The 27,013-nt window shown below is 39.6% G+C and overlaps 1 protein-coding gene across 2 annotated transcripts in view; it reads right to left on the bottom strand.

The window, feature by feature from the left end:
- The window catches only part of SLX4IP (SLX4 interacting protein), a 197,585-nt gene that overhangs the window by 110,462 nt on the left and 60,110 nt on the right, over positions 1 to 27,013 (bottom strand). The window contains exon 1 of one of the 2 annotated variants that reach the window (XM_077951202.1): positions 9,708 to 9,837. The exons of the other annotated variant lie outside the window; for it this stretch is intronic. Coding sequence (XP_077807328.1) covers positions 9,708 to 9,740 — 33 coding nt within the window. The 5' untranslated portion in view covers positions 9,741 to 9,837. Of the gene's footprint in view, positions 1 to 9,707; positions 9,838 to 27,013 lie in introns of those variants that run through there. 2 annotated transcript variants of the gene reach the window in all.

Consider the following 27,013-nt stretch of genomic DNA (forward strand, 5'->3'; position numbering starts at 1 on the left):
GAGGGGCAGAGCAGTACCCCTGGTTTCTGACAGTGTTATACAAGCATGACATTGACACTGACCCTGTGAGGGTTCGATGACAGTCTTTCTGGTATGGTACCTATGGAAACAAAGAACCAGTAAGAGATGGGGTTTAGAGAAATGATCAGTTTAAAGCAATTTCATAAATTCTTAGGAATGCTTTCTTATATGCAAAGGCTTGACAATGTAAAATGATCAGAATGTTCACATATAGTTCCTCCCATGCTCATTCAAATACATTAGCCTAGCAGGTTTTAAGTTGAAGGTTGACCTAAAAGATAATCTTGACCTCAAAATAAATCTACTAAATATTGTATAGATTGAAGGGAAAGAAAAGAAGACCTCTCTGAGAAGCAATACCATATTTGGACTTAAGAATCCACTGGGATGTAAAACATAGACAAAATTATGGGCCACATTAGAACAAAGCTATAACAGCCCAGACATTTTTTCATTCTGTTAAAGGCAAAGATGAATAAAAGCCAATGGAGACAACCTAAGCCACTTTGAAATTTTCTTTGCTGATGCCAGCAAATTCCTTCCGAAAAAATCACAGCAGCAAACTTACTATTACTTGATATTTCTATCACAGCTGTCTTTGATGGGGTGAGCTTCTGAGGTTTTCCTTGTTAGACCCATCTTAATGAAGAAGGGCTATAATGCAATGAATCTGATTTGTTACAAAACATCTCAGAACAGACACTTACAAGCACACATCTTAGAAGGCAGAATGCTCATTCCTCAGTGCTGCCAACGCACGGCAATTTCTTTTCTGTAACAGCCTCAGATTCAGTTTATAAGCCTCAGTAGAAGACAAACCTCATTATCTTAGAATCATACCTCAGCTTTGCTCAATAACATTAATCACTTTATTCATCTACAATAGATTAATAAGGTGATTTTCTCTGAGCTAAAAAACTAAACTTACTTTCTCTGAGCTAAAAAAAAACTAAACCTTTCCTCAAAGAATAAAAACTTGCTAGCATTGATATTTTGTGTATGTGGGTACCTACCCATGCCTAGAAAGGCACCACTATCCCAGATACTAAGGTGCAGATAAAAATAGCCTCACGAGGCCAGGTATGGAGACTCACACCTGTAGTCCTAGCACTTTGGGAGGCTGAGGTAGGCAGATCCCTTGAGCTCAGAAATTAGAAACCAGTCCAGACAACGTGGTGAAACCCCGTCTCTATAAAAACACAAACATTAGCCAGGTGTGGTGGCACATGCCTGTATTCCCAGCTTCTCCAGACGCTGAGGTGGGAGGATCACTTGAGCCCCGGAGGCAGAGGCCAGTGCACTCCAACCCAGGTAACAGAGCAAGACCAAGTCTCAAAACAACAACAACAACAAAATAGCCTCAAGTAACATGTGAGAGAGCTGATCTCACACAGCAAAATCAGGTGTAAAGACTTTATCTCTCTTAAAATATCAGCTTTTAGAAAGAAATAATAATCTGATGCCAACCATACAAATACACCTAAAAGCAAAGTTTTTAAATTTAAAAAAGGTACCATTCAGATAGAATATTCAGGCTAGTGAACTAAATGAGCTATGCTTATGTCATGAATTTCATCCAGAAGATATCAATTCCTCCCAAATACCTGAGAAATAACAGTTTCTTAAGTCCTTAATGTACGCACATTATAATTGTAAGTGTTTTGACTGGATCTCATTTGGAGTAAGGAGCCAACACTTTTAAATAAGCCAAAACAAAGTAAAACTGGTAATTACATTATTGGACTTTATCCTTGTTTTAATACTTTCTTTCTCAGTTTTGGAAAGCAACTGTATCACTTCAAAGGCACACCTGTTTCACCAGAAAATAATTTCTTAAAAAATGCTTCAACTAGGCCCGGCACGGTGGCTCATGCCTGTAATCCCAGCACTTTGGGAGGCTGAGGTTGGCAGATCATCTGAGGTCAGGAGTTCGAGACCAGCCTGGCCAATGTGGTGAAACCCCGTCACTACTAAAAACACAAAAATTAGCCGGGCATGGTGGCAGGTGCCTGTAATCCCAGCAACTTGGGAGGCTGAGGCAGGAGAACTGCTTGAGCCCAGGAGGTGGAGGCTGCAGTGAGTTGAGATTGTGCCACTGCATTCCAGCCTGGGTGACAAGAGTGAGACTCCGTCTCAAAAAAAAAAAAAAACATTGCTTCAACTTAGAAATAAATGTGAATTTAACAAAAGATAAAAGATGCATCGACCTTCAATTTTGCCCCTCAAGAGTGTCCTATATTCTAAAATACTTCAAAAATGGCCAAATCCAAATTGTCCACATTCCCAAAGAAGGGATCTTGAAGCCAGGGAGTCCTGTGTTCCAAAGTTGGTTTTGCTGCCAATCCTACTAAAAATTGCTTAACCTGACATACAGCGGATACAACAGGGTGGTGGGACACTTCTCCACCTAAGAAGCACAAAATTATACAGGAAATGTACAAGGCACTACGTTAATACTCACCCTATTTCTGTTGTCTCTTCTTACATAAAAACTACTTTCACAATATGCTACTTGCTCCTAGGCTTATGAAGCTCAAACCTTGCAAGTTGCTTCAAAGAATTTGTCTCAATTTGACACAAGTTAACTTGACAGAGAAGAAATACATTTTTTAACCACATTAAGGCTCCCATGTGGCCCATTAAAAGTGTTTGTAATTATTAGTACAGTTATTAAATACTTAATGCATTGTACAGAGGGTGATCTTTCCGTGCTACGAGAATTTTAACTTCAGCATACTCAGACCAGAATGCTCAAACAGGAAAGCTAACTGTTTGCAGATTTTTGCACTTGGTGCCCTAATGTCAGTTAAAATGTGGAATACAAGAGGAAAGAATTTAGCCAAGAGCTTAACAGAACAGAGAAAGAAGTTGGGGCAAGAGTCAGGCAAACAGGAAACATTCTCTCATTTGTCCTGATGCCAAAATGAACTTAAGACAGTGTCCTGGGGCAACATTCAAAATCTGGGAAAATGCACCAAATAGAATACACCTCAAAGGATACATTTTAAAAAGTTGGGGCCAGGAGGCATATTCACCGGTTTCCCACTCTCACCTCCCACTCCCCGGCAGAGTTTTGTAACCAAACCTAGAGGCACCCTTCTTTGCACTTTTCTCTGAGTAGTTTGCAAAAGCTCCAAATGACTGTCCTCATTGTGGTTAGGGTCACTGCTTTGGAAAGTGTACAAAAAAATACCACCCAGAAATAATAAGAGCTGATGGGAATTATTTTTAAAGATTTCTTTTTGGCATAGGTTTATCTAAAGAAGGCAACTCCCTTTGAAAATTATATACAACTTGGTGTTCTCCTTAAATCGCTGAGCTAGAAGTATAGGGCCTAAAGTATAAGAGTCCAGAGACTAGTGTGGACCACTCTCCCTTCCACTGTCCTCGCTAGAAGCCACAGGTGTCCCACGGAGATGCACATCTTAAGTGCCAGGCAGATGCTGTGCTGAATACTGACTACTCTGCTGCAGAGAAGCAATGGCCAGTGAGAGGCACAGCTAGGACTCCTCCTGTCCTTCTAGCCCTTGGGCCCAGCCAGACAAAACCTTGGGAATGCCAGAGGCAGCTCTAATGCAAAAGGCAGCCTCCTACTCTTCCTCAAGCTCTGTATCCCCTAAATCCAAGGATGCTCTTGCCCACCTGGCATCTTCTGCCCCTCAAGTCTCTCTAGTGCCCTAAGATTTCTCTTAACCAGCAGTCTTAAGGATTTTGTAATGAAAAGGTGCAGCTAATACCCCCGACTTCCATGATGTTTGTACCTAAGATGGATAAGATGAGAGGTATGTCTGCAACCTCTTACACCTCATCCCAATCTTCTCCTGCTTTAATTTGACTGATTTATTAGAGTTAATTATTTCACACCTGTTCAACCTCCAAGCTTGGGTTCTGGAGCCAGACAGTGTAGGTCTGAATCCAAATCAAATTTCCGGCTCTGTGACCCTAGGCAAATTTCTTAACCTACTGTGCTTCAGTTTCCTCATCCGTAAAATTGAAATAATAATCATACTTAACTCCTGGGGTTAGCAGATGTTTCCTATGATAGGCCATATATAAAGCCTTTGGTACTGTGCCCAGCACACAGGCACTACTCCCAAAAAGTGAGCTAGGCATGCTCCTCTAGGAAGTCTTCGTTTTCCCTCCTTGAGTTTTCCTTTACTGCCAGGACCTCTTCCTGGACTAGGATAGGATAGAAATCTATGGAAAAGTCACCTGGTGCAGAAAAGTTCTGTTGTAACAAAAAATGACTGACTATGGTAAGAACATAAACCAAAGTTTCTACTTCACCTTAGTCTCATTAAGAAATTTAAAGTGGCTGGGTGTGGTGACTCACATCTGAAATCCCAGCACTTTGGGAAGCTAAGACAGGAGGGAGAACTGCTTGAAGCCAGGAGTTCAAGACCAGCCTAGGCAGTAACAACAACACACACACACACACACACACACACACACACATATATATAATTAGACAGGGATGGTGGGGCACACCTGCAGTCCTAGCTACTTGGAAGGCTGAGACAGGAGATCATTTGAGCCTAGAAGAAGTATGACTGTACCACTGAACTCCAGCCTGGTTGACAGAGCAAGACCCATCTCCTTAAAAAAAAAAAAAAAAAAAAAAAAAATTAAAGTGACATAATACCAGGATGACAATATGCTAATATATTGACCAAGACACTTTTGAAACTAAAAAGGGGTGCTATTAATAATTATAATAAAACATCTAGGATTCTCCTACTTAGCACCCACTTGTAAATTCTTTTTCATTATCAAGAAAAACCCCATTAAGTGAAAATTATAAGCCAAGGTTAAAACCCAGCTGTTGCCTGTTTTTGTAAGTAACATTTTATTAGAACACAGCCGTGCTCATTTGTTTACATATTGTCTATGTCTGCTTTTGTGCAATAATGGCGGAGATGAGTTAATGCAACAGAGACTCTATCACCCACAAAGTCTAAGGGATGTATTATTTGGCTATTTACAGAAAAATTTTGCCAATCCCTGTTCTAGACTCAAGTAACTCAGAGATATTGCCTTCCAATTCCATAATCTCACATTTGTATGCTATTATCTGACAAGAAAAAAATACCAAATCACTTCTCTTATGATAGGCATGAGTTTTTACTATGTGACAATTTCATGTTAAATTTCAATACATTTTAGTTTCATACTTAATGAACATTATTATACATGGAATGGTCAAAGGAACTCATATATAGAGAAGAAGAAAACCACTGTGGTCTCCATACACAGGAAGCGCTGTCACGTGAAGAGGGTGAGTCAGCACCCTGTGGTGACTCAGCGCTCTGCTCTCAGTCTGGCCACCTAACTGTGGGTCCTTACGTGCTCCAAGCGTCATCTGCGAAGCTGGGGTAGTAAGAGTACTTTCCTCATAGGGAGGTGGTGAGCATCAAAGAAGATGGAACACGTCCAGCTGCTGTACTGCTTTTCTTAAATTAGGCATTTGTGCTTGTTGTTACTGTTGAAGACCTGGACATAGTCTGCTGGAGGTAGATTTCAACAAGTGAGATTTCAGCTTTCAGCTCAACTTAAGGAAAAGCCTGATCGCCTTACTGTCTGCCTGGGAGTCAGGTGAACAGACAGTCTCATGGAGTTCAACATCCCTGACAGTTTCCCCAGGGCAGTGTGAGCCCCATGGCAGGGAGGATGCAGAAGGGACTGCAAGAGAGTGAGGATCTGGCTAAATGACTGCCAGTGCAGTGTGTTTTTATCTGATACTATGATGAAGAAAGCTTTAGGAACACACACCATCAGCCTCATCTTAAGAATGGGGAAATAGGATACACCAGAGAGTAAATAGGTGTCAGCAGATTATGAGAACAACATATTGCAAACTTTTTATGTTTTAAAGGACCACCAGCAACTCAGAACAGAATAAGGACACAACCTGGTTCCATTCTGCCAAAAAGGTAAACGGAGGGACAAGAACACAGCACCAAAGCCAGGTTCTCTGATAAAGTCACCCAGGAAGTGGCCCTGTCTCCAACAACAGGCCCAGTGGTTTTGGCTGGCAGGGTCCTTCAAAGGAACAGTGTGCCCAATTCATGCTGGGTCCATTCACCCTGGGCCCATTAATAATTTGCCAGGCACTGGCCGGGCGCGGTGGCTCACGCCTGTAATCCCAGCACTTTGGGAGGCCGAGGCAGGAGGATCATGAGGTCAAGAGATCAAGACCATTCTGGCCGACGTGGTGAAACTCCATCTCTACTAAAAATACAAAAAATTAGCTGTGCATGGTGGTGGGTACCTGTAGTCCCAGCTACTCGGGAGGCTGAGGCAGGAGAATCACTTGAACCCGGGAGGTGGAGGTTGCAGTGAGTTGAGATTGCGCCACTGCAGTCCAGTCTGGTGACAGCAAGACTGCATCTCAAAATAAATAAATAAATAAATAAATAAATAAATAAATAATAATAATAATTTGTCAGGCACCTAAGGCCATGGCCAGGCTCTCTTTCACTGCAGCCTGCTCTATCTTTAGTAGACCTGGACAGGCTCCATCACCTGGGCTCTGTGCTCCCCACTGGTCCTGGCAGGAAACAAGATACCTGACTGCACAATGGGCCTGTGGCCCCAGCTGCCCATTATCCAGGATAAAAGGTACGTGTGGCCACAACGAGTATGGCTCGTGCACTCTTTAGCACCCTAAAGGCTTGGGGATGATTTGTTCAGTCTGAATACAAATCAAGGGTAAAAACCACAAGGCAGTGTCACAGACATGACAGATGTAGTATCCAGTGCATGGATGGCACACAGCCTCTTTCCCTTTACCAATCTAGAAGAGTGACTAGTAAATGCTCTGACCATTTTCTTCTTTTGAAAAGGAAATTTTAAAAATTTAAAATTATATTGTTATTCTTCCTTTTTAATTCTGCCTGTTTGACTTAATATTATAACATTAGGCTCAAAAATGACCAGTGACTTTTTCAATGACCTTGTTATTTAAAATTTTGTACACAGACTGTTAATAGCTGCATAATATTCTATTATATTGCTGTGTCAAAATTTATTCATCAGGCTGGTGCAGTGGCTCACACCTGTAATCCCAGCAATTTGGGAGGCTGAGGCAGAAGTTTGAAGCTGGCCTGGGCAGCAGAGCAAGGCCCCATCTCTAAAAAACTTTTTTTTTTAATTAAAAAATAGGCGTAGCGGTGCACACCTGTAGTCCTGGATACTGGGAAAGCTGAGGGGGAGGACTGCTTGAGCCAGGAGTTTGTAGTGAGCTATGATTGCACCACTGCATTCCAGCCTGGGCAAGAAAGTGAGACTCTGTCACTAAAAAAAAAAAAAAAAAAAAAAAAAAATATATATATATATATATATATATATTCATCATCCCAATGCTGGACCAACTGTCTCCACTTTTTCACCACTGTAAACAATGCTGCAATGAACATCTTTCTGGATGGATCTTTGTCCACGTAGAGAATAAGCTGCAAACTACTTTTCTTTAACAGGAAGAAAATCTGGTCTGTATCAAGGTGATATCCTACCACACTTGGGAAATGAGGTACAGGAGAGTGATCCTCTACTTTATAGTGTTGCCAAGGCTGTCCAACTTACTGGTTCAGATAAATTACAGCCCCAAATCACAGCAATTTCATCCATGGTGGCCACTGTTCCACAGTGGGGACAGTGCTCTGTTGGTGACTATCAACTCGGTGATCTCAGTCATTTTCCATTCAGGGCTTTAGTTTCTTCAACTGCAAAACTATGAGCTGGAATGAGATTATCTCCATGTTCCCTACTATCTTTATAATCAAATGACTGAAATAATTGAAAGACCTGGGAACAACAATTTCACAGTCAGATTTCCCCAGTGCTGAATTACAACCTAATGCCAACTATCATGGCAGTTAAAAGAGACCCTGTGCCCCTGGCACTAGGTCAGACATTGTGGGTAGAATCACAGGGGAAAGGGAGTGACACCCTGACTCGGAGTGGGAGGGAGATTAACCCATCACAGAGCTACTAAGGAATGCTTACAGAGCCTCACATAGCAGCACTGACCTCAGCATGGTTCTCTTGGGAAGCCCATAAATCCAAATATGTCTGCCAGCCAGTATCAAAATGTCAGGCTGGGATGTCTAACAGAGACCCCAAGTTAGGCCCCAGGGCCTGCAGGGAACCCTCAGTGGAGAGCTACTCACTGGGAGTCATCTTTGGCCATACCCAGAATTTACTTAATTTGACTATCTCCTTTCCCAGGCCCCAGTGGATGGAACTCATAAACAAAGAGTGAGAAGTGCAACTGAAGCAGAGTTAGAAGCAGGCTCACTGACAACAGCAAGAAGGGAGAGCTGCCAGCCCACGGAGAAGGAGAACCAGTAAAGCTAGCAAAAGCAAGCAGAAGAGTTTCTAAAGCAACATACTCTGCAAAGCAGTCTGGGGCCATGTACTGTAGGAGCAAGTTGCTAGCAGCCCCTGGGAGCATAAACGGATATAGCAACTGTTGTTGAAAAGAACGATCCTGATCAACCCACATCAAAGGCTAATGGACCTCATTTAAGAAGATAGGGAAATGTAAATCTGTGAGATATTTTAGGATCATTTCCATCAAAAGTATCTCATCGGATAAAGGAATAAGCTTCAGTTATCTGGAAGGCTCAACCCTGTTGAGCAACTCATTTGCTGAAGATATCACAGGGGCAAGGACAAACTGACACAGGACAAATCACGCTACAGGAGTGCTATAAAGAGAAGGATTTTCAGGGCTGGGCTCTCTTAGGCTCTGCTCACATTGGCATTGTGCCTAGCACTGTGTTAAGCCCAAACCAGGTGCTCGCCAAGCAGACTGATGCTCCAAGGGCAGGGCTGTGTGCACACACACTGGCTGACTCCAGCCAGGTGAGCACTGGGCCACAACCTGCCAAGTGTCCTCTCATACAAGGCTGGCTCTTTTCTCTACCTCCCCTTCCCTTCCCCCAGATGCAAACCAGAAACAGGATCTGCTAACAAATTATTAGGCATGATTGCCTCTAGCATGGGCAAAGCAACTAAGAATGGTAATTAAAAAGAAGTTTAATGTTTACGTACACACACAAATGTGTGTGTGTGTATATCTATGTACACACACACATATGTGTATATAAAATATATACATATGTATATATATAAATATACATACGCACACATATGTATATAAAATATACACATATGTATATATATAAAGAAGAATGTATCCCTCTGCTCCTTGTATGCTTTTTAAGTATTCACAAAGAAATAATAAAAAAGGCTGGAAGCAAACATGCCAAAATGTTAACTGCTGTAAATTCTGGGTGGTTGGCATAAAGTGCTGTTATATTATTCTTGAGACTTCTTTTTTCTTTGCATTTTCCAAATATCTCAAAAAATAAAAGATAATAGGCTTCTGTCCCAGGAGGTATGTCACTAAATCATTCGTCCATGTGTCTATCCCTTCAAATACTGACTGCTTTCCCAGGCCTAGTATTTGTTGCGCTGCTAGGATGCAGTGGTGAACCAGCAGATCAAATCCCAACCCTCATAAGGTTTTTGGTCCTCGGGGTAAGTTTATGCTGGGTTCATTCTTCCTCTCCTCTCTGAACTCTTATCAGACGGGCAATCAGAAGAGGGTGTCTCATCTCCTTCCACAACTTGTTTCACACAAAGTAAAACCCAAACCTCTGGCGTGGACTATACAGCCTTACCTGAGCACTCTCTTTCCACCTCTTCCACCTCATCTCTCCACTTTAAAGGGGCAGTCATAGTGGCCTCTTCCTCTCCTGTCTTTGTCTTTGGCCCTGCTGTTCCTCTGCCTGCGGCACTCCCACCTAACTCTACACATGACAGGTTCTTCACCTCTTCCGGGTTTTAGTTCAAATCGCATATCCTCATTAAAAGGCACTTGCCTCCTTGCTTGTCAAAGGCATTGGCCTCCCATAGGACACTAGAACACTGTCCCTAAGACACATCTGAGCTAACTCCCTCACCTCTTCAAGTCTTCTCAAGCAGGCCTTTCCCAGCCACCTGATTTAAAATTGCAGCTTCACTTGAGGTTTGCCCAGAGAGTAGAATTTCAGGGTTCTCACCACCCCACCACACACAAAATGTGAGGTGATGAAGGTGTTAATTAGCCAGATTGCAGTCATCATTTCACAATGTATACGTTCATCAAATCATCACATTGTATACCTTAAATGTATGCAATTTTTGTCAATTATATCCCAATAAAGTTGGGAAAATAAATAAATAAAAATAAAATTGCAGCCTGTCCGTTCCCACACCCCCTGCTGCCTCACTCCTCCTGATACCTTTCACCTGGTTCTGCTTTTTCCTGTTGGATAGTATTGACTGCTTACCAACATGCTCTGCAATTTATGTCTTTATTCCAGTTACTGCTTATGGTCTGTTTCCTGTACTAGAATGTGAGACCCTTAAGAGAAGAAAATGTGCATTTGTTTTGTTCACTGACACATCCTGAGAGTCTCAACAGTGCCCTTGGTAAACAGCTCATGTTGAATTTCATAGCAATCACAAACATCTTCTTGTTTACCTGATTACTTATTTACTGTTTTGTTTCTCTTCAAGAGAGCCAGAGAATTTGAGCAAACAACACGAGGCCTGTCTGTCTTGTTAAATTCACATGCCCGGCATGTAGAAAAGAACCTGACACATTTGAGGTGTTCAGTAAATTTATGAAACAAAAGAAAACACTGTCAAGCTGGGTCCGATACGGGTTTTTCAATAAAGAAACTGCATGGTAATCCAGCCACCCATTTTCCTCTGATTCCCTGAAAGAATCTTAGCCATCTGAAAAGGAGTCACTATTTTAGCTAGCATAATCACGATACAAAAATAATTATTTCATTTATTCTGTATCCCGAGTTTGGAAGTCAACTACAGACTCTAATTGCTGCCTAAATCCCAGTAGTAAACAAACCAACTTTGCATTTTATATGTTACCATGAGGTTCTCCAGGTTTGCTCCTCAGAGCCAAAGAAATGTTGACACAGTTGCACACCAAGTTTCAACATGCTGATCATGTTAAAATAGTGCACAAGAAATATTTTTCCACTTTATAAAAAGCCAGACTGTTTACATGCTTAAGTGGCCAGAGACTTTGCTATCTGTGTGTGGTCCTGAAGTTTCAATATCATAACCATGAATACAAAATGGAGCAGCATGCAACAAACTAGTTTATGTAGTTTCTCAGCCAAAATGGGAATCAAGATGTTACCGTGCAAGAGCTCATAAATGGGTAGGTTAGAAAAGGAGAATAAAACCTAATTTTAATATATTTTTGAAAAAAAAAAAAAAGAATTAATGTAATACAACTGGGTTATATTTATACATACATAATACAGACAAACATATGAAATAGAAGATGAGAGAGACAGAGGACAGAAATAGCTCACAAGGTCTTTGGCCTATAGATTTCTTATCAAGATCACACAGAAATATGCTGAGCACAGCATTAACTACAAGCCCAGAGTCGAGTGGTAGAAAAGATCTATGAAATGGTTACCAAACACAGATCTTCAGTACAAACATGAGAGAGAGGAGAGGCGTTCCTTCAGCTTGGCCCAGGAGCTGAACATAAGCCTTGTGCAACCTCCCAGGAGCACTCTCCAGAGGAGGGGCCCTAAGTTCACAGTCAGGCCAAAGAAGATATGCCCTGTCTCCTATGTCTTTTCCATATTCTGAGTAGTACTGGCTTTGGTCTACAATAATTTAGTCTTTCTTCAAGCTAGAAATAGAATTTAAGCAGGGGCTCCACCCTGTCCAGACAAGATATAAGTGAAAAGAGACCTCACAGAAAGAAAAATTATCTACATCTGACTAACTGAAGACGTGCACACATTCCCAGAGTCTAGAGTTTAAATGTTCAAGACAGTTTCTGGATTCTGGGCTGTTTGCATTTATCATTCCTCTAAGTCCCCAAATGCTTCAGGTTAGTGAGGACTGCTGGTTCTCACATTTTTAATAGCTTTGTACTTGAAGAAAGTTCTCAGTACAGTGTGTCTAAACAAAAAAATAAATCACTTAATGTAAGCAGGTTCATGTTGCAACACGAAATGCCATTTCCCATTTGATTGCCAAATGCACAAACTGTTATTCTCAGTTGACTGAATAAGTGAAAGAATGGTACTTCATTAAATTCTTTTTTTTCCTGGCATTATTTTTTTTCCCCTCCTACAGTTTCTTTTACAGAGTCTTCCGTGGCTATAGGTCAGAACAGTTTTCCTGTTGCTATGAGAACGGCGTAAATAAGTCGAGTTTAAAATTCACTTTGGGGGTATGGAGCCGCCACAGTTCCGGCTACCTAAGTAAGCCCTGCTGGGTGTGTGTTGCGTACTCTTCCCTATAGGCAGTGGATCACAGCCATTTAACATGGCCTCCCTCCATGGCCCATCTTCTGGCCAGAAAAATCCCACAAGCCTCACAGAGGCCTCTCTAACTGCTTGGGCTTCTACACACAGACCTAGTGATGGTCTTCTGTGCTGCAAGGAAAGGAATATAAGCTCAACATTAACATTTCTCCAAGTGCAGAAATGCATGGGCCTCTCAAACTCCACCAAGGACCCTCCTACTTCCTCTACAACAATGCCACTGAGCAATGATCAAAATGAGGAGCCCTCAGAATACATTTGGAAGGGCAGAATAATGGGCCAGGAAGGGGGTCTGGGAAGGGGCTCTTTACATCCCCTATTGTAGCCGTCCAGATCTGCTTCACCAAAGGTCCAGGGACTCCCACAAGGGACCAGAGCTACACCTGCAGGAAGGTAGTTCTCCCTGTATTTTCAGGGCATTCTCTATTCGCAATTAATCTGTCCATTCTTCCAGTGCTCCTGGACATCAGAGACAGAAGGTATGCTTTGTCTCACTTTACTGAACTGCATTCCAAAGTTTGAAGATCAAAAACCCTACTCCTGGACCGGGCATGGTGGCTCACGCCTATAATCCCAGCACTTTGGGAGGCCGAGGCGGGAGGATCACGAGGTCAGGAGATCGAGACCATCCTGGCTAACATGGTGAAATCCCGTCTCTATTAAAAATACAAAAAAATTAGCCAGGCATGGTGGTGGGTGCCTGTAGTCCCAGCTACTTGGGAGGCTGAGGCAGGAGAATGGCGTGAACCCGGGAGGTGGAGCTTGCAGTGAGTCGAGATGGGGCCACTGCGCTCCAGCCTGCGCAACAGAGCGAGACTCCAACTCAAAAAACAAACAAACAAAAAAACCCTACTCCTAGGACAAGCCAGTTAGTGAGGACAACAGTATTTAGGGAAGCTCAAGGCTGTCATGGAAAGGTCATGTGCGCTCTCCACCCTTAAAAATATCTAGGCTTTCTTCATGGCTGCTGCTTCTTTTCACGAAGAGCATTGTAGGTTTAATTGTGGGTTGAATTGGATATTATAATATCCAAAAGATATTAGGATAAGTCCTAACTCCCAATACCTGTGAATGTGACTTTATTTGGAAGTAGAGTCTTTGCAGTTGTAATCAAGGTAGGATGAGCTCATTAGGGTGGATCTTTAATCCAATATGACTGTTGTTCTTCTAAGAGAAGAAGACAGAGACAGAGAGAAGAGCTGTGTAATGACAGAGGCAAAGATTGCAATGCATTTACAAACCCGAGAATGCCTAGGATTGCCAATAAACGCCAAAACTAGAAGATGCAAGGAAAGATCTCCCCTAGAACCCTCAGAGAGAAAGCATGGCCCTGCCAACACCTTGATATCAGACTTCTAGCATACAGACCCATGAGACAATAAATTTCTATTGTTTAAAGCCACCCAGTTTGTGGTCGTTTGTTACAACAGCCCCAGGAAACAAACACAAAGAGCAAATGTTGTCTTGAGCTAAAAACGAAGTCATGTCATTTGTGAACAGAGAGGATGCCTTTCAGAGAAAAGCGAAGCTGCTTGCAAAAGCATAGGGCACACACATCAAATCCTCCCATGGCAAGGTGGCAGCAAGCTGGCCCAAAGAGCAGGTCCACAGAAAACAGCACGTGTGGCTACTTGTGAGGGTGCCTGGCAATGTTTGGCTCACACTTTCTAGGTTGCTTCAATGGTCCATCCAACCCAGTCACCTCTACTAAACTCTGCCAGTCAGTCACCCGCCAGCTGTTAGGGAGACTCAGAGACTAGTTTAACCCTGTAGACCTCTGGCGGACAGCAGGCCTGGAGACTCAGAAGGAATGCATCATATACACCCTTGGGTCCTACCCTAACCTTGGCATACAGAAGAGTCCCATTCATACCCAGAGTGAACCCTGCTGATACAAGGGGATGAGGGATGACAGATGGCAAGGTAGGCCATAGTGAAAATTTATGTGGCCATAAATTTGTGGCCATAGGTGGCCAACAGTTGTATCAATGCTACACGTGTGTCTAAGGCAGCACAAGGCACTATAATTCTAGGAGGAACCAGACTTACAGTCACTAATATCAAGAAAGATAACACGAGTCATCAAATCTAAAGAGCCCGATGCCCATTGTGAAGGGCTACTAGTACATACTACTGGCAAATTCACTAAATATTTACTGAGCACCTATTATGTGCCAGACATTATTTTAGGCATGGAGGACAACAGTGAATAAACCAGGTAAAAATCCCTGTCTTCATGAAGCTTGCATTGGAATAGAGACAGACCAAAAAGTGAAACAAAAAAGTACACTATTTAGCCCATTAGATGATGACTTGAGAATGACGAAAAAAAAAATAAGGCAGAGAACAAGACAAAAAATTTGGGGGAGGGGGCAGTTAACAGAGTAAATGGGGTGGTTAAGAAAAGCCTCAAAGAGAAAATGATGCCCAAAGAGAGGGAGTACACGCTGCAAATATCTGGGGGAAGAGCATTGTAGGCAGCAGGAGTAGCAAACACAAAGGCTATGAAAAGGAGGCTGGCGTCTTTGAAGGCCTGTGAGGTTGAAAGTGAGTGGGTGCATGCACAGGCACAGAGAACAGTCAGATCAGAAGGCCTGAGAGCATGGGCTTTGCCTCCAAATAAGATGGCCTGGATCAATACCCCAGCATTGGAGCAGAGGAGTGATGGGATCTGACTGGTGTTTCGCAGGATCCTCTGCTGCTATGTAGAGGGCAGGCTGAAGGGAGGCAAGGGCACAGAGAACAGGTAGTGCAGAAACGCATGGGCCTCCCAACTCCTCCGAGCATCTGCAGTGCCTCCCACTTCCTACACAGAAATGCCACAGAGCAATAATTAAATGGAAGCCATCTCTCCTCACTTAAAGGGATAAGTGCCTCACCTTTACTAGCACTGAGGATTACAAATCTTTGCCAATGGTGTGCAGTTACTTAACTCCCTTGTGAGTATGTTTAACAAAAAATGAATAAGCTGCCATTTCGGCCCCACCCCATGAAAAATCTGCCGATTCTTGGCTTAGTGGAACTAGATGCAAACCAAAGACCCCATCTAGGTTTATGTAAAGAGAAACGGTGTGCTCTCTCATCAGGGTTCTGTGAGCACTGTGCCCATTGCATTTTTACACAGGCATTCAAAACCTGCTTATAAAAGTAGTACATTTTCTTAAAAGTCTTATAACAAAATATTAGATTTTTTTAATAAGGTGTCTGCATCTCAGAAGAAAATGAAAAGAAATGAATACATTTTGACACAAACTTTTCTTCATGGCCACAACAATTCTTGTTTCACCACCAGACTGTTTTAAGTCTGTTTGTCTGGGTAAGTAGAAGCAAGGAAAACCTGCCATCTGGCATGACTGCCATCTCTTTGTGGTCACACAATAAGTCTTGGGCAACCCTGCCTGCTGCCCTCGAGAACCAAGTGGGGTGGCAACAGTGGAGAGGAGGTAGAACAAGGAGGCTTCTGTGGAGGCAGAAGTATTTATCATGAGCAGTTCCGCCTCTGAAGGAAGGAGATTGCTGTGGGGGCTGAGCACTTCATTGCTGGGCCCCAGCTTTTTGGCAACTGCAAACAGTCAACTTGTAGCTCTATGGAGAAGGTGAATTTACAGATGAGGACAGCTCCTTTTTTAGCTCTGGTCCCTTTACTACTTATTAACATCTTTTTTGAAAGGATAGACTGTGGGAGGAGGGGAGAACAAATAAGAACCAAATGTAAATTAAAGCATTAGTTTCTTTTGGAGTATAGTGGAAATTTTTCTGCACTAATTATACATACATTATTACATAATGTCATTATTACTCCCTCCACCATCATTAGCATTTCTAAATATGGTAATATTATGTAACTACAATATTGTTCACCTATTTTTGCCATCATCAATGTAAGTACATATGGCTAAACTTGTGCTTCATATGGGAACTTTCACGATTCATTTTCAGGTGTAATTCATGTAACTAACGTACCAACTAGTTTCATCAAGTATCACCATGGGAGTGGGGGAGGAAGCCTACACCAAATGAACACATGAAAACACTGGTTCTACAGAACTCTAATGCATTATCTCCCTGCAGACATGACCTTAATCTGTGCTTACGTAAAACACTCTTCATTCAGCCTGAGTTTGGAAGCATTTCCACCAAGAACATTATCCATAAAACAAAACTGGTTGCCAATTAGAATCCTAAAATGAGTACCTGAGACATGAGAAGGGGCAAAGCATGCGATGGTAGACCCTTACAAATGTGCATTTTTTATTTACTTATTTTATTTATTTTTTGAGACAGGGTCTTGCTCTGTCATCCAGGCTAGAGTGCAGAGGTGCAATCATAGGTCATGCAGTCTCGACCTCCTGGGCTCAAGGAATCCTCCCACCTCGGCTTTCTGAGTAGCTGGGACTACAGGCATGCACCACCACGCATGGCTACTTTTTTAATTTTTTTGTAGAGACAAGGTATTGCTGTGTTGCCCAGGTTGCTCTTAAATTCCTGGACTCAAAGGATCCACCTGCCTCAGCCTCCCAAAGTGCTAGAATTACAGGTGTGAGCCACCATGCCTGGCCCCATCTTTTTCCACACACAAAGAGAAGCACACATAGAACTTTAACACATCAGTGGCTCACGCCTGTAATCCAAGCATTTTGGGAGGCCAAGGCGGGTGGGTCACTTGAGGTCACGAGTTCAAGACTAGCCTGGCAAACATGGTGAAACCTCATCTTTACTAAAAATACAAAAAATTAGTCAGGCGTGGTGGCGGGCACCTGTAATTCCATCTACTCAGGAGGCTGAGGCAGGAGAATTGCTTGAACAATTCAGAGGTTGCAGTGAGCGAAGATTGCGCCATTGCACTCCAGCGTGGGCAAGAGAGTGAGACTCAGTCTCAAAAAAAAAAAAAAAAAAAAAAAAAGAATTCTGAAACATAACATCATAAATTCAAAGTTTTCCCTATCTAACTAACCCAGAACTCAGACTACGATGTCTAATAAAGGGGCAGGGTTTTACAAAATCTTCTGGTCTCCTGACAAAAGAGGTGTTTCTTAAATAAGTCATCTAATAATTGTACAATAACCATGTTTTAACCACAGCTTTTCTTTTTCCAACTTTGACCATTCAAGGAAATGTGCCATTTCCTTGAATTCAGTTATTGGGTTTATTCGTATGTTTGACAGCAGTCATTATCATGATTAGCTATATATAGATTTACTCTTCTAGATTCAGTTAAACCCAGGTTATAGATTACAATAGACCTAGAATATTTAACTGCCTTTTATCATTTTGACTTTTAAAGGACTAAATTTTTAAAATATCTTTTATCTCCAATCAAAGGGATACTATGCTATCCTCTGTGAAAGGAGGGTAAATAATGACTTTGTTCTCATGTATAGTCACACCTTTCAGCATTTTCAGGGACATCAAAAAATTTGTCTTGTCTGTAGGTAATACTATTAATATATTTAAATATTTTCTGTGCCAGGAATACAAATGGGAAGATGAAGCACATTGACATTCATGAAAATTATCATACATACAACAGACACTGTTTTTCAAGCAATAACCCATTACTGGATCTTGAAATCAGCTTACTGATTTACAATCAAATATGTTTAAGTGAATATAATGAATTGTCTAGAATTGAATAAAACAAAGTATATTACATGTTACAAAGCTACATATTATTTTGTGATACTTTGGTTTCAATTATTTGTGTAAATGCATGTGTGCATGTATGTTGTGTGCATATACATGTTGTGTATGTATGTTGTTTCTTCAAATCATGTAAAATGTATTTCTTATTGTAAGTAGAGTTAAAGTTCAAAGATAGACAAGTGTCTGTCATTTAATTAAAGAGAGTAAGCCATAAAAATCCAAGCCACATATACTATAAAGAATTAAAGTTGAAAATTTGTATTAGACCCACATTTTTTGTCATTAAAGAAGTTAATAAGATCACTAAGTTTAAAATAAACAAAAATTTGTTCACATAGTTAAGATAATAATGATTGCTGTAAAACATACAAAATGGGGAGTAGAGATATTTTAACATCCAAAGCATATGCAAATATACATATTTTAGCTGTGATCATCCTCAGTGAGAATTATTGTCCAAATGCTTTATGTTCTTTTTCCTAACTAGAAGAGGCCAATAAGAATTGCTATTGTTCTAATCCATACAGGGTAGAATGATATGATAACAAAGTAAATTTGTCTAAAGCAAGAAATTTTTAAAAATTAGATGATTTTCAAAAGGAATTTTAATATGGATATTAAAATCCTAAGAATAAGGGACAATAGACTCAATTACAATAGAGTGTCAGGTATAATCACCAGCTGTAAACTCCATCACAAAAAAAAAAAAAAAAAAAGAAAAAGGAAATTGCTACAAGCACCAAAGAACCTCCTATCAAGATGATACAGTAAGTGCTTATTTGGAAGCATCCCCATGGCAATGATCAATTTCCTTAAAACCATCCACAAAATATTACAGTGTTAGACACTTCAAAACTGAGATAACCATTTCATGAGACAGAAGTGGACCTGAAATAAGCAGGGGGCAGGGTAGATACCACAGACGTGGCAGGGGCAGTGGGAAGTTTCATCCTGCAGAGTAATGAGAGAGATAACCCCTGAGGCCACACTGGGTGGGATGGAGAAGGATTCCCCAGAGGAAAACTTCTGCTAACAGACTGACCTAGGGCACTGGCATGATAGGAAGCCGTAAACATGGGGAGGCAGGAAAACACAAACACAGCCTCAGGAACTGAAAAGAGCTGCCCACTGGCTCACCGAATAGATTAACAATATCTAATTCATGGCAAGACAGATGATCTGAAATTGTATTACCTATGTCATCAAATCTAGGATGCCAATAATTGTTAAGGAAGAATATTATTGCTATGTACCACTAAGAAAAAATATTGCCAATTAAAACATGATATATCCATGAATTATAGATGTATCCCAATCTGAAAGATTTTAAAACATGAAAAAAAATGTGAGTCATGGAACTGATAGAATACGCTCTATGACTTAGCTCTAGACTCCATGGTGAAGGAGCAGAGAGAAGAGAAAGCTGGCTCTCAGTGAGAAGAGGCCATTTTTTAGAAAAAGCAAGATTGGTGGAAGGATTGCATACAAAGGGCAACAGAGGAAAAATTAACACCAAAAAGAAATTTTTTAAAGGAAGAAGTAGAAGCCTACTCAAAATGAGCCTCCATTTGAGGCTCTAAAATTCCAAAATATATGAAGAATTTTAACATTAAGAAAAGTGACCTACAAAGTCAATAACCAGAAAAATAATTTCTGGAACAGTCTATTTGACTTAGAAATAAGTACGTTTAAGAAGTTTAAAGAAATAAATAAAAGCATCATTTTCATTAAAATGAGTAAAAAATTATAATACAGAAAGAGATAATGCTGATAGGAAACAGATATGAAAAACATCATAAACACAAGTAACAGGGCAGAAATAGTTTCCAAAAAAAGAAAGTGAAGAGAATGGTAGAAAACCATATTTGAAGAGGGTACACTAGCAAATGCCAAAATTAAGGAAATGATTCCTCAGATGAAAACACCTTTGGTAAAAAGCAAACGATAAATTCACATCTAGACACCATGGTGCAAGCACAAAATATCAGGGATTTTTTTAAAGTTGTAAAATTTAAAAGTTATCACAAAATCTAATGGCAGATGTCTCATCTACAGAAAATGGAAGAGTGCCTTTCAAAATATTCACAGAAAATACCTGTGGACCTAAAATTTCATACTCATGTAAAATAAACTGCCATCCAAGATTCAATGCAAAGTAATTTCTGACATTGAAAAACTAAGTATCACTCACAGACACCCACAGTCCCTCATTAAAAGAACTATTAAATGTTTATCACTGGGAGAAAAGGCATGGGATACCTGAAACAATAGTGACCCCAGATACTGATTTATTTAAAAAAAAAAAGACACACACAGACACATACATACACTTAACTTCTGATTGAAAAAATAAATATTAATAACCATTTTATATTAAGAAAACACTGTGAAAGTTGTTCAATGTTTAAATAAAATGTGCTAAGTCTGGGTCATATATGGAAAAAGGATAGAAATACTGAATGACTTTAGAGTTTGGTGAAAAATTTCAGAATGAATTACATGAGAGATACTGTAGGTGATAACGACTCCAAGCCCCATTCTTTTTTTTTTTTTTTTGGATGGAGTCTCGCTCTGTCACCCAGGCTGGAGGTGCGATCTCCGCACACTGCAACCTCTGCCTTCCGGGTTCACGCCATTCTCCTGCCTCAGCCTCCCAAGTAGTTGGGACTACAGGCACCCGCCACCACGCCCGGCTAATTTTTTCTTTTTTTTTTTGTATTTTTAGTAGAAACGGGGTTTCAACGTGTTGGCCAGGATGGTCTCGATCTCCCGACCTCATGATCCGCCCGCCTTGGCCTCCCAAAGTGCTGGGATTACAGGCTTGAGCCACCGTACCCGGCCCCAAACCCCATTCTTAATTTCTCCCTTGCTTTCTTCCAGCTATAGGAGCGCAGTTCTAGCCAATAACAAAAGCCCCTTAGATGCTACTCCCAGAAGTCTTTGCTTTTCTGACAAAAAGAAAACTCCTCAGTGAGCACACCTTTTTTTTTTTTTTTTTTTTTTTTTTTTTTTTGTCCATTTGGCCTTTCCCAATTCCCTCCTGCCTAGTAGTGCATGGGTGTGAGGAAGTGCAGCTGCCAGTCTGCAGCCATAAAGCTACAAGAATGCGGAAAAGCCCCCAAGTTACGGGATGATAAATCAAAAGGTAGGAAAACCTGGGTCCCTGATGGTAGGTCCACCTCCAGGTTTTGTTTCATGCAAGAAAAATAACACCTATTTGTTTGTGATTCCCTAATTGGGTTTTCTGCTACTTGCAGTTGAATATAACTTTATATAGTAAAAAGAATTAAGAGCAAACTCTAAAAGGAGAGAATTGCTATGTATGATGAATTAGGCAGAAGACAGGAATAGGAAAAAGAAGACACAAAATAAAGGGCTAGCTAGGAGACCTTAAATGTTCCCAACACGTAGAAATGATCAGTGCTCCAGGTGATGGATAACCTGACTTGATCATTACACGTTCTATGCACGTAATAAACATCACATGTATCCCAAACATACGTATAAGCACTATGCATCAATTACAAAAATAAGATAAAATAATTTAAAAAGAAAAGAAATGGCAAGCAAAAAATATAATGTAGTAGAAATAAGTCCAAATACATTAAAATTTGCAATTAATGGAACCCATTAATAAGTACAGGAAAAAAAAAAACAACCAAACGACAACCCAGCTATTTGCCACTTACCAGAGAAGATGCACAAAAAAGGCTGAAAAAGCAAATGTCTTTAAAAATTTAACCAAAAATGAAACAAAATTAAAAATCAACCAAATAATAACAACAACAAAAAAAACCCAGCTATTTGCCACTTATCAGAGAGAAAGAAAGAAAGGGCTTGAAAAGCAAATGTTTTATAAATTTTAGCCAAAAGAAAAACAGGTGAAGAAATATTAATACTAAAATATTAATAGCAGACAAAATAGAATCTTACAGGAAAACCATCAATATTACTAAAAATGGATACCTAATAATATACATAGAAAAATCTATGAGGATGATAGAATAATCATGAACTTGTTTATATTTAGCAGCACAGGTTCAACAAACATAAAGCAAAAACTGACAAAATATAAGGAAAATGTGACGAATTACCATAGTGAGAAGCTGAACAACCAGGCAAAATATTTAAGCAAAAACATTAATAAATAGTGAAAATAACTTACTGATTATTTAATAGAATCTCACATTTAATAAATGCAGACTACCAATTCTTTTTAATTATACTTTAAACATTTACAAAACCCGACCATGTACCAGATCAGAAAGGAAGTCTCAATAAATTTCCAACAATTGTTATCACACAGACTACATCCTTTAGCCATGATGTGGGCAGTTAAATTAGAAATTGACAATAGAAAATATTCTCAAAAGGTATTTGAGAAATTTAAGATGCAATCTTAAAAAAATCAGAAAGTAAGGAGAAAATGACAATGACAATCACAAAATACTTAGAAATTAATAATGTTGAGAGTACTATATCTCAAAACCTGTAACATGCAGTTAAAGTAACATGCAGAAAATACTTAGATGTATTTTACAGTCATATATGTATTTTTATTATTTTTAATTGATGAATAAAAATTGTATATATTTATTCAGTACAACGTGATGCTTTGATAAGTGGGAAATATGTGAAATGATTAAACAAACTAATTAACATATCTATCATTTCACTTGTCTTTTTTTGTGGTGAGACATTTAAAATTTAGTCTTAACAATATTGAAATATACATTATTAATAACTGTAGTCACCATGCAGTACAACAGATCAAGAACTTATTCCTCCTAACTGAAACTTTGTACCCTTTGACCACCATCTCTCCATTTCACCCCCAAACTCTATTATATGTACTTTCTAAGACAGAAGAAGGAATCAAAATCAATTCAGCTTACAATAGAGAAAACTAAAGAAAGAGGAGACAGAAAGACAAAGTCAGGGTGGGGCTGGGGGAGAAAGGAGGAAGAAGGGAAAAAGCAAGAGGGGAAAAGGAAGAAAGTAGAAATTAAGCAGAAAATAAGAAAAACAGCAAATATTAATAAAACCAAATTCTGGCTCACCAGAAAAACTAAGCAGGAAAACCTCTAGCACAAATAAACAATACTGGATAAAAAGGAGGATAATTTTAAATACAGGGTTTTACTTAATTAAAAGAGATAACTATAACTCAATTCTATGTCAATATATTTAAAAACATAGATGAAATAACTTTTTCTAGAAAAATATTAACAGACTCAAAAGAATTATATTTTATACAAACCAATAAGCATTAAAGAACCTTATAATAATATAAATATAATAATGATATAAAAATAATATAAATAACAATAAACTTAAATAATAAGAAAGCTTTATTTCCATCCTCCACCCTAAAACCCCAGGCCCAGGCAGTTTCACGAGAGAGTTTTACAAAGTCTTCAAAAAATGGATAATTACAAACCATCACAGAATATTTTTAAAGGGGTGATCCATTATTTAACGAGATTAGTAACAAAGTTAAAAAAAAAAAAAAGAAAGCTCATTCATAAAAAGTTTCAATAATGCTAAATCATACTGTCAAAGCAAAGCAGAGGTTAATCCAGGAATAGTAAGATCAACACAATCAGAACATCTACTAAATGCCATATTGAGATATTAAAGGATAAAATATGATCATCTCAATAAATGCGCTTAAAAAGTCTTCAAGGCCAGGTGTGGTAGCTCGTTCCTATAATCCCAGAACTTTGGGAGGCCAAAGCAAGAGGATCACTTGAGGCCAAAGGTTTGAGACCAGCCTGGGTAACACAGTGAGACCCGGTCTCAAAAAAAAGCAACCACAAAAAAACACTTCAGTAAAATTTAACACTCATTTATAAGACAACATAGTTGCAAAGTAGACCAGTAGGAAACATTTTTTATCTAAAATGTGTTATGTATCAAAGCCTGACACAAACGTTGCTCTTAATAGTAAGACCTTAAAATTCTTTCCATTAAAGTAAGGCATAAGACAGGCATAACCACTACATCTTCTATTCACATTGCATTGGTCCTAGGCAATGCAATAATTCAAGAAATAGAAAATGGTTATATAAGAATTGAATATTCATGCATTTAAAAGGGCTGAAAAAAAAGAACTTAAGGAAAGAGACAAAAGTTACCTTATCTGTAGATGTTGACTGTATACATAAAATATTCAAAAGAATCTTGGAGAAACTATTAAAATAAGGGAGTTCAATAAGGTTGGTGGTTTCAACATCAATCTAAAAACTGAATAATTGTCCTAAATCCTGTGATAATCTATTATAAAACACAACAGAACAAAATATCCAATTTATAGTAGCAACCACAAAAAAATGCCTAGAAATAGACCTAATAAAAAAATCTTATTTAAGGCCTCTATGGACCTTGTTCAAAGATAAGTCTCAGAATCATAAGACTGCAATGCTCCCCAATTAGTCTACAAACTCAATGTTAATTAAATCAAAATCCCAAATGTTTAAGGAAAATCAAAGGTCACAGAGTAGCCAAGACAATGTTGAAAAAGAAAAAAGTAGAAGGACTTGTTCTGCCAGATTAAAGACCTACCGCCAGGTGCAGTGGCTCACACTCGTAATCACAGCACTGTGGGAGGATTGCTTGAGGACAGGAGTTTGAGACCAGCCTGGCCAACATAGCAAGACCCCATCTCTTTTAAAAAAAAAAAGACTTATGATAATGTTACAGTAATCAACAGTTAGTATTAGCATAGAAAGAGACAAATGATAATGTATACATAAAAAAATATGTCTATTTAGAATCATACTATATGACAGGAACATTACACTTCAATGGGGAAAGGATAAGCTGTTCTAAGTCATCTAATTATCCACTGGGAATTAAAAACTATACCAGATGAATTAAAGAACTAAATATTTTCAAAAACCTAAAATTTTTGAAGAATATATTAGATACATTTTGGTTGGAATTATACTTTCAAGAAGACCTAACAAGTACAAACCATAAAAAACTGATATATCAGTCGACATTAGAATTTAAAACTTCAGGCCGGGCGTGGTGGCTCAAGCCTGTAACCCCAGCACTTTGGGAGGCCGAGACGGGCGGATCACGAGTTCAGGAGATCGAGACCATCCTGGCTAACACGGTGAAACCCCGTCTCTACTAAAATACAAAAAAAAATTAGCCGGGCGAGGTGGCAGGCGCCTGTACTCCCAGCTACTCGGGAGGCTGAGGCAGGAGAATGGCGTGAACCCGGGAGGCGGGGCTTGCAGTGAGCTGAGATCCGGCCACTGCACTCCAGCCTGGGCAACAGAGCTAGACTCCGTCTCAAAAAAAAAAAAAAAAGAATTTAAAACTTCTTTTCCACAAAGACACTGGAGACAAAGTAAAAAGACAAGTCACAGATTAGTATTTATAACAAATGTAAATGACAAAAGATCACTATATAGGATAGCAGTTATATCAAAAGATAATGACAAACAGTCCTGCAGAAAAATGAGTAAAGGATATGAACCAGCTATCAACAAAAGAAATAAAAACAAACAGTAAGATATCACTTCACACCCATAAGATTGGAAAAAGTAAAAATTCTAGCAATACCAAGAATTCCCAAAGATATGAAGAAAGGAAATTCTCACATATGGCTGGTGGGAGGGGAAACTGACGCAACTACTGTGGAGAGTAATTTACACTGTCTAGTGAGGCTGAGGCTGAGGCTGAGTTATGTTCTGCAGTTCTGCAATCCCACTCCAGGGCACATCCCCTAGAGCAGCCAGTACTTCTGTGCACATTCTCCCTATTCACACACCCAGGAACATTCATCACAAACTGTTGGGAATAGCACAAAATTAGGAAAAACTTAAACATTCAGCAGAAACAGGTAAATAAATGGCATAGAGTTACAGAAAGGAAAACTATGTAGCAGATCCTTCACTACAGCTACATGTATCCACTACCAACATAACAATGAGTAGTAAAAGCAAACTGCCTAATACTATGCACAGCATGTACCATTTATACTAAGTTTGAAAATGTGCAAATCAATACCAAATGTTGTTTATGAGCACATTTGCTTGTAGAAAAGGCATGAAAACGTATATAGAAATAAAACATACCAAATTCAGGAAAACTGTTACTTCTGGGGTAAGTGAAGAGTTTATAGGTTGAGGAGACATACACGGGTATTAAAACATATTTACAATTTTTTAACCCAATGATACCAGTACATACTATTACGTTGAACAATGAGTTCTTGAATTCTTTTGAAATAATTATCACTCATAGTTTCCATAAACATGACACATATTATTTAGTATGTATCAAATTATTACATAACACATAAGTTTAAAGATTTAATAAGAGAATCACTTTTGGAATTAAAAAAGAAAGAAATCTTCAGATGTAAAGATGCATCATGTTTTGGAGAAAAGTGATAAGCGTAATTGCTAAAAAGAGGGTTAGGTTCTAGAACTCGAACATTCTCTAGTTGTGCAGACAGCAAAATTGAGTTGAAATGGGGAAAACCTGAGATGACTTTAATGCTTCTCCACACTGGTTCCTGGAGAAGACAAAGGAGCAAGGTCCGAAAGCTCTGAGGTAAAGAACGTTAGAGCTGAGAATCATGAATATGATTACTTGGCTGCACAAAGTAAGAATATGAGGAAAAAACAGGGGAGTTGAGGGAGAAACAGGAAAAAATAGAAAGGCATTAATTTCTTCATTTCCTTTAAGAAGAGTTGATGGGGCCAGGCACAGTGGCTCACACCTGTAATCCCAGCACTTTGGGAGGCTGAGGCAGGCAGATCACGAAGTCAGGAGATCGACATGATCCTGGCTAACACGGCGAAACCCAGTCTCTATTAAAAATACAAGAAAATTAGCCGGGCGTGGTGGCGGTGCCTGTAGTCCCAGCTATTCGAGAGGCTGAGCTTGCAGTGAGCCGAGATGGCGCAATAGAACTCCAGCCTGGGCCACGGAGCAAGACTCCCTCTCCAAAAAAAAAAAAA

Source organism: Macaca mulatta, chromosome 10, assembly GCF_049350105.2.
Source record: "Macaca mulatta isolate MMU2019108-1 chromosome 10, T2T-MMU8v2.0, whole genome shotgun sequence".
NCBI classification, from domain to species: Eukaryota; Metazoa; Chordata; class Mammalia; order Primates; family Cercopithecidae; genus Macaca; species Macaca mulatta.